At 37.5% G+C, this 8,845-nt stretch overlaps 2 protein-coding genes across 2 annotated transcripts; one reads left to right on the top strand and one right to left on the bottom strand.

Moving 5' to 3' along the window:
* Window positions 1-1,131: 1,131 nt before the first annotated feature.
* Window positions 1,132-3,436, top strand: LOC111439101. Its single transcript, XM_023076822.1, has 4 exons — window positions 1,132-1,745; window positions 1,920-2,160; window positions 2,752-2,869; window positions 3,001-3,436. Exons 1-4 carry the CDS (start codon window positions 1,132-1,134, stop codon window positions 3,090-3,092), a joined length of 1,065 nt encoding a protein of 354 aa, XP_022932590.1. The 3' UTR covers window positions 3,093-3,436.
* A 1,352-nt stretch (window positions 3,437-4,788) lies between these two features.
* LOC111439081 (protein MAK16 homolog) lies at window positions 4,789-8,274 on the bottom strand. Its single transcript, XM_023076792.1, has 10 exons — window positions 8,065-8,274; window positions 7,835-7,944; window positions 7,420-7,538; window positions 7,208-7,305; window positions 6,766-6,853; window positions 6,493-6,621; window positions 6,259-6,367; window positions 5,514-5,647; window positions 4,992-5,261; window positions 4,789-4,943 (listed from the first exon to the last, which is right to left on the bottom strand). The coding sequence occupies exons 1-9, from the start codon at window positions 8,124-8,126 to the stop codon at window positions 5,217-5,219; spliced, it is 894 nt and encodes a 297-aa protein (XP_022932560.1). The 5' UTR covers window positions 8,127-8,274; the 3' UTR covers window positions 4,789-4,943; window positions 4,992-5,216.
* Window positions 8,275-8,845: the final 571 nt, after the last annotated feature.

Here is an 8,845-nt window from a genome sequence, read left to right as displayed (position 1 = left end):
TTGGCCACTAATTTTCAGTTTGTTCGTTAACCGTTGACCCTTTTTTGTAGAAAAACGAAGGTTGTGACCCTCACGTACCTCTGTTTTCTTTCATTCTCTCTCTACTTAATCCACATTTTATCTCTCTAAGGCCGACTCCCCAAGTTTATTATTATTATTATTATTATTTTGGGTTTGATTCTGTTTCATAGTTATCAACTTTGAGCATAATTGTATTAATTTAGATCTAAATTTAAATTATTTTGTCAAAATTCATAAATTTCAATAATAAAAAAAATTTAACGATATTAAGAGCTAAGCGAGGGAGTTGAGGACCGTTGAATATCCGACGTTGGTTGGGTGGAGGCGGCACTTGAGCTGGCTGAAAATTTTAAATTATTATTATTATTTTATTTTTTTACAATTTTTTTAGAAAAATGAGCCAAATTTTATTAGATAATTGCATTTAAAAATTAGATAAAAGAATAATTTTATAATTTTTGGGTAAAATATAAATTTGATATCTCTATATGTTTTATCATAAATTTGAATTTGATAGTTTTTTTCTATTTTTTTGTAGTTTAATAATTATAAAAATAATGATGGAACTATTTATATTTTATTATGTAAATTATTAATTAAAATATTTAATCGATTCTAGCCTAGAATTAGACACATAATCCCTTTATAAAAACTACTTTCACCAAAAAGAAATAAATAATTCTGATTCTTTTAAATTTATTTGAAGACTATTTATTACAAAAGAAAGCGATAAATGCATATTAATCCAGAAAAACAAATAAATAAAAAGAGGAAGGTGCAATAAGTATAAATAAAAGAAATTATTTATGGTGGATATTACGTTATTGACGGTGCATATTAGCAAATGAATCCGTTGGAGCATTACGGTGAGAATCTGTGCTAAAATGCTCCTTTAAATAGTCGAGATTGGTCCACGTGTGTTCATTCTTTTGCTTCGTACATCTATCCGTTAACCCTAAACCCACTTCTAGTCTTTCTCTCTCTTCTCTCTCCTCTGCAACTCTATTCGTCGACATCGGAAGGAGAGAAAGAAAGAAAGAAAGAAAGACAAATAAAGGACTCTCTAACGGTTCAATATCCTTCCATTTTACCGCCATTTCTGCTGCAACAATGGGGAAGGTACTCTGTGATTCCACCACTGCTGTAGCCAAGTCGTTTCCGACCACCTCACCGACCGTTAATTGGAGGGACCAGAACTCTTCCGCCGTGATTGATGCTAATGGAGCTCTGGATCTTCTGGACCAGACGGCGGCCGTCGTGGCCACTGCCTGGGATGATGTTCTTGGTCTTGAGGACCAGCAGAGGCGGCAGCTTCAGAGACTTCATGCCAAGGGCGTTCTCTGGAAGCAACCGGAGCTGGATGGTGGAGATTCCTCTTCGGCGCGGTTGAGATCTGTTGTGTTTCGGCTCTCGCATGGCGGTGAGGTGTCTTCTGATGGAAATTGCTTGTTTACGGCTTCTCATAAGGCTATGAGTATGGCGCGTGAGGTCGACGCTCGCGAGCTCCGGCGCCGGACGGTGAGGCGATTCTTGGAGGATTTTGAATCTGCAAGATTGGAGGAGAAGGAGGTGATTAATGACGCGATTAGGCATCTGTATTCGCCCGATCTGAAGAATGGATGGGGAATCCATGTGGTTCAAGAGGTTAAATTGTTGACCAAGAAAGAGGATCGGCCGGCATTGGACGGAGCTATCGACGAGCTCGTTCAACTTGGAATGCAGAGGTATAAACAATTCTCGGTAGATTGGATCTGAAATGTCTCTTCTATAACAATTTTTTAACTTCTGGACGATGAAAACCTGAGATCTAAATTGTTTTTCCTAAAATTCCTCTACGGCGATTGCGCCTTTTCAATTTTCCATGTATTTGCATCTGATTTTGTTTGCTCCGATTGAAGAGAAACGGCGGCGGAGTCGATTTACAAAGAAAGATGTATTCCGATTAACGACGGTGCTAGTTGGGCGAAATACATGTCAATTTCCGGTTCCCATGGCGATGAGTACGATATTATTACTCTGCAATACGCAGAGGACGGATTGTTACATGTGGATGAGAACAGAGAGGGCCACGCCGCAGCTTTTGGGGATGACATAGCGATTGAATGTCTTGCAACAGAGTTCAAGCGTGAGATATACGTTGTAAGAATTTTTTTTCCCATTCTTTGTTGAACCAATCCTTTTCTTGTTTTCGTCCTCTGTGACTCGATTTGATTTTTGGCAAGTTTGTTTGATATGTTAGATCATTGACTTTTTTTCTAGTCTTTTTTTGATAATCCTGTTGCTCTGGGAAATACCATGACCTTTGATGTTTGACAAATTTGTCAAGATGGTTTCCGTCTTAACAAAGAAATAGGCGATTCTGAAACTGCTCTGTTCATGGAAAGGCTTAAGACTAAATTTGGACTATGAAATTTCATTCACAGTCGAAGAGTTGTGAATTGGTTCCAAGTTTTTGTTGTTGGTTTACAATTTCATGTTGATTAGTGACTAGCTGCTTCGTGAATTGAAAGATTTCTTCTAGTAGGAGTTCTAGCCTTTTACTTTCGTGAATTGAAACTTTCTTCCATATTTAAAAGAATCGAACGCTATCCAAAAAGTTAGTATTTAGACTCTGAATCGGTGCTTTTGCAGCCCTCAAATTAGCTCCTCTCGATGTAACATTTACTTCTTTCATTAAAATTTGTTTCGAAAAGCTTCTGACCACAGTCCGGAATTATGAACTTCTTTAAGGTGCAAGCACATGGATCCGATGCAATGGTTGATGAAGAAAATTGTGTTTTCTTTCTTCCACATCGTCCCAGGAGCGAAATTTGCGAAGTTCCTTTCTTTCTTTTCATGAAAGGAACAGGTAATGGAACAACCCCATCTCCTATTTTAGTTTCACATCTGAGTTTTCCTTGAACAACATACCCAATCTCCAAAGTTGCAGCTAGCATTATCTTTATTATCGCCTATTGCTAACATAGTAACTATATACAGGTTGGTGCGGCGCCGGAGCTGACCATTACGAGCCTCTCATCGCCCACTGTTCTTCATTTGTTTCACAGGAGAAAGTGGCAATGGTACTTTGAGGTCTCAGTGCTGCAATTTTGTGGCTTAGATTTCGAGTAGAGAATTAATTTAGTAAGTCAATTTATTCTTGAGGGTATTATTTGACGCCTTGCAATCAGAATGGGAGGAATCAAAATCTAGGTTGCATTGCTTTACATTCTTTTTGTATGGGTTGGGTGGGTGGGGGGTAGAGAATGAAATTGTTGTTTAGAAATCAGTGTTTGGTCTGACTGATATTTTGCAGGTTTTGCGCCTGCAATTGAGCAGCTACTGTGAGTTCTTCGGCCTTTTTCCCTTCAAGTTTTGAATGTTAATGTTGTTTTTGTTGTTGTTATATTTTATTATTGAAGAGAAAGTGCCCGTATAGTCAGTGCAGTAGGTTGGTCATTTTTGTTTGCTGTTGAATCCTTCTTTTTGTTGGTATTTTAATTGCTAGAACAGTGTTGGATTGGGTGGGTGGGTGGGTAGGCATAGGGGAGGGGCATGGACATAGCCACTGCTTTGAATCAATTAGGCTTTATTTGGTTGAAGCTATTATCAATGGATATCTTCTTTTTAGCTTTTTCTTCCCTTCTTTCAATCTACAAGTGAGATTGAGAGAAATAGGATACGGGTTCTTCTTCATCTACAAGTGCGATCGAAAGGATTAGGATAAAAGATTATATTCTTCAGCTATATTAAATAAAGATTTAATCCATTTGTGGACTAGTAAATGAGTTTGTTTGAAAGTTTATATTCTGGATTTGTGGACTAGTATTATATTCTTCTACAATGAATTTGTTTGAAAGTTTTTAGGATCCTTTGAACGATGGAAAGATGGAGTACTCTGGTTAGCAATAACAGAATGCTTACTTCTATTTATAGTCCAGTCCAAGCTCACCTTGCCTTTTTTTAAGCTTTCTCTTTGAAATCTTGGATGGATTGTGAGATCTCACATCAGTTTGGAGAGGAAGATTGTGTGAGATCTCACATCAGTTTGGAGTGAGATCTCACATCGGTTGGAGAGGAAAGAAGCATTACTTGTAAGGGCGTGAAAACCTCGAAGCCATTAAAGAAAAGCCTAAAGAGAATAATATCTGATAGTGGTGGATTTGGAGGTTCCTCTCTTTTGGAGGGAAGGGGAACTCCAGCCTACATAATCTGCCACGTCCTCCATCCAACCCTCTGCATTGGCTTCCTTCCTAAGAAAGCCTGGACCAACAATGGCAGAAATTCTGCATTGGCTTCCTTCCTAAGAAAGCCTGGGCCAACAATGGCAGAAATGTTAGTCATAGACTGTTGGTGGTTGCTAATTCAAATTTCCTTTCAATTTTTTGGTGCGCCAGGAATTGGTAATATATTTTAACTTTATTTGTTTTTATATTTTTCTTGTAAATATTGGAAAGCCTATATGGTGGGTCATTAAATCTAATAACTTCTAAAATTATTGTTTTATTTTTTACAGATATTTTATCAAGTTTTTGACAATTAACACATAATAATTACAACTTATAAATTTAATTTTTGAAAATTGAACTAATAAATAACAATTCCATCTTATATATGTCTTTGTTTTGTAATACTATGTTTTACATATATTTTCCAAAGTTACGCAAATTGTGAAAACTAAAAAAAATTCTCAATTTTATTTTTCAAAATTAGGCTAAGAATACAAAAATTTTACTAGAAAAATGCTTAAAAAAAAAACTTAGACAAAGCTATTATTTAGAGAACTAATATTTGAGCTGGTTGTTTGATTCAAGAAAAGCTAAGATAAAGTTCCAAATCTATGAATAAAATCCAAGAGATTTGAGGAGAGGATTTGAAGTTTGTTCCAAAAACCAAAACAAAAATGAGAAATAAGGAGAGAGCTCTAAATAGAAAGAAATGAAACGATTGGTGGGTCACTCTCTTGAGATCGATCTAGAAATGAAATGATTTGTGTTCCCTTGAGATCGATCTAATGTGTTCCCTTCATAGACAGCTAAATGAATTCCAATTCTCAATCTGTAGAAGCCATACATGGAATTGCCAAAACTTTTACTGCTCGAGCCACTTAACGTCGCCCTTGCGAAGAAACAAATCGTATTGACAGACAGTCTTGTTACATGGAAAAGAGCTTTTCCTTAGCCTTCCTTCCTATACAACAACAGCCAAAAAAACGTCTAGTGGACTGTTGTTTGGCGCTCATCAGCATCTTCGTTCTCAACCTAACAACATAGCACAAGAAACCGAATTTCATAACCAAAAATTACGACAACAATGGAAGAAGTAGCGCACACACAAACCAAGTATCATAGCTCTATTTTTAAAAACGTGCCCAACAAAGCAAATGCAGAATGGAAGTGGCACACAAAAGACTAAAAGACATTAAGGGACATTCAAATCTCCACCTAGTTGTAATACTAAAAAAATGAGGCTTCAAAAACTATGGAGAATGATGGTAGGAAATCATCTATTACCTCAACTATAACCTTTGCTTTCTTCTTCAGTTTGGCACGAGCATCTTTCTCGACCTTCCTCAAAGAATAAGTGGACTCCTTTCTTCCTCTCTTGCGAGGAACGTCTACGTCTTCAAGGTCTTCATCTATTCCATCTGAATCATCAGAACATTTACACTCAATTCTAATAACATCGAACAAAACCCACTTTTTATGCACCTATTATAGCCAGGACAAAGACCACCTTTTGGTATTGCAAGATCTAGGTATATATTATCCAAATGAATAGAGATCATACATCTCTAATAGTGTAATAGCACAAATCCATATTATTCGTTTTGGCCGTTTTAGTCTATTATGTATTGTTGTCAGCATCATGATTTTAAAACGTGTCTACTAGGGAAAGGTTTCCACACCCTTAGAAGGGGATGCTTAGTTCCCCTCTCCAACCAATGTGGGATCTCACAATCCACCCCCTTTGAGGACCCAGCGTCCTCGCTGCCACACCACCATCTGGTGTCTAACTTTGATACTATTTGTAACAGTCCAAGCCCACCGCTAGTAAATATTGTCTGTTTTGGCCCGTTACGTATTGCTGTTAGCCTCACAGTTTTAAAACGCGTCTACTAGGGAGAGGCTTCCATGCCCTATGAGGAATGCATCACTCCCCTCTCCAGTTGACGTAGGATCTCACAAATAGAAACGAGAACAAAGATTTATTGAGAGTTCAAAACCATTTGTTATTATAAATTCTAAACTGTATTACCACTATCTTCATCTGCTTCTGGATTATGGATTGCAAGGCCACCAAAATCTTCCATATCTTCTTCTTCTTCTAATTCTTCATACCCTTCAACATATTCAATTTCAGGTTCCTGCATATTCCAAGGAAAAATACGAGTTATCAAATGATGGAATATAAAAATCATTCATCTAAGTCCCAGAATCATCCCTCAAGGAATGAGAAGGGCAAGTGTACCAATAAATTTTGCAACACTACCTCCTCCTCTTCACTGGCAGCCTGCAATTCTTCCATTTCAAGAACTTCATTATATGCTTCGACAGGGTAGTTATATATATCACCATACACTCCTTTCTTAAGCCGTTCCAGTAGTTCCTTTTCAATGCTCTGCAAAAAAAGTACATATTAGATTCATTTTCCCCACACTAACTACTCAGTCAAGGAAAATATTTCTAGCAGAAACAAAAAAGAGTTCATTAGTTTCAATATAAAGATATATCAAATTTTCAACATAAATATTTGAGGTACAACCTTATCCAACAATGCTGCTTTTTCAGCCTTTTGCTCCCTCCTGGCTTCTCTTTTAATCTCTTTTCTGGGTGTTGTCATTATTTTCTCCCTGTTTGGTAATTGAAGTGATATATGGTCAAAAATATAAACAAAATATAACCTTGTAAATATTTATAATACACTGCTTCTCATTAATGCATCTGATTAGATGCACAATACATGATTAAGGAAATGAAAGACTACAATTCTTCAATATGCACAATTCTCAAAGTGACAATATAGAACATGAGGAATGGATGAAGAGACTCGATGAAAACACGTATATTCTCTATCAAGTTATCAATCGGAATGACAAAAGCAAAAGAGATGAACAAAATGAAGGTTATCAAATACCCATGTATGAATATAGATAGAACAACAGCTTCCATTTCCGAAAGAAATAAATGCGCAGACAAAAGCAAACCTTGTTTTCAGAGCAAGCTTTCTCATTCGTATCCGCATTTGGGTCATCTTAGTCAATCGTTGTTTTGTTTTGTGTACAAGTATCTTAGGCCAATACATCTGTTGAAGGACATAAAAGATAGGGGACATAAAAGATAGGTTAAGGAATTTATAAAAGAGAATCAAATAGATAAACTAAAATGTTGACCATAAGTAACTAAGATGATTACTTACCAGATGTTTATCTATAATTTCCAGTGCCTTCTCATAATTTCTGGGTAACTTAACTCTTTCCCACAACTCATTTGGCTTATGTGCTCTTTCAATTGTTTTCATATAAAGATAGAAAACTCCTGGAGGAACAATAGAATTATATTTAGCGTATAAGTAGGATAGTCAATGAAACCATTTCCTTTTCTTTTATTCTTCAAAAATGTGAAGCGACTCTGGATCACTCTTCAATTTACTTCTGCAGGCAATAATATTAATAACAACTAGAGCTACAAAGATTCACTTTTATCAATCCATGAGTGCAAAAGAGAGTTTTTTAACAATACAAGTAAGACTGCGCTAAAATAGAGAGAATAAAAGCAGAGCAGCAACAATTCACGAGGAGACCAAAATGGAAATAATGAGCTATAGGTAGTACCGTCATGATCGCGAATAGTAGCATAGCGACTGTTAGCCAATGGACATGAACTCCGATTACATATCCCAGTTACATTATAAGGGTTTCTGCAGAAATTCCCCGTTGAAATCCTACAGAACACCAAAACCAGTCAAAATTTCAAAAGAGAAAATGAAATAACACATTTGAAACAAGAAGCGTACGAAAAAGAAAAAAAGTTCAAACGCTGAAAGAAAAGAAGCAAAACCGACTTGGCCATGAAGCTGCAGTGATTGTGGCGGATGACCTGCCATATCACCTCGTCGTGCTGCATCCTTTACCCAGAACTTCACGAAACAGAGGTTGTGGTCAGTGTAATAGTTAGGGTTTAAGGCAATTCTAAGATTTTCAGAGAAGAAACAGGCAAATTTGAGAAGAGGCCGAAGGAGAACTTCGAACGATCGGAGCCGGAGGGCTTCGAACAAGAGTTAAATTGGGGTTTATCGGTTTTAGAAATCGACCGAACCAGTATTATAGAACCGAACCGATCTCAAATATTGAGAAAACACCGGTTTTGAGTTGGGCAAGGGAGGGCAGGCGGCTAGGGCAAAACACCGATGATATCTTTTCTTTTAAAATTAAGGTGGGCTGGGCCGGAATGAGTGGTTTGGGTAAAATTGTATTCGGCTGGGCCAGTGAGAGGTTTGGGTAGAATATTATTGGGCTGGGCTGGAGTGAGTGGTTTGGGTAGAATTGGGCTGGGCTGGGTCGGGGTGATTGGTTCGAGTAGAATTATATTGGGCTCGGGTGGGCCGGGGAGAGTGGTTTGGTAGAATTGTATTGGGCTGGACTTGGGTACAATGGTTTTGGGCTGGACCGGTGTGAGTGGTTTAGTAGACTTGTATTGGGCTGGGCCGAAGTGAGTGATTCGGTATAATTTTATTGGGCTGGGGCCGGGGTGAGTGGTTTTGGGTAGAATTGTATTGGGCTGGGCCGGGGTGAGTAGTTTGGGCAGAATTGTATATACTCTTCCAACCTTGGGTAGGCTTGAAT

Source organism: Cucurbita moschata, unplaced genomic scaffold (assembly GCF_002738365.1).
Source record: "Cucurbita moschata cultivar Rifu unplaced genomic scaffold, Cmos_1.0 Cmo_Scf00086, whole genome shotgun sequence".
Classification (NCBI taxonomy): domain Eukaryota; kingdom Viridiplantae; phylum Streptophyta; class Magnoliopsida; order Cucurbitales; family Cucurbitaceae; genus Cucurbita; species Cucurbita moschata.
Note: the sequence above shows the minus strand (reverse complement) of the source record. Positions and strands in the feature narration are given on the sequence as shown.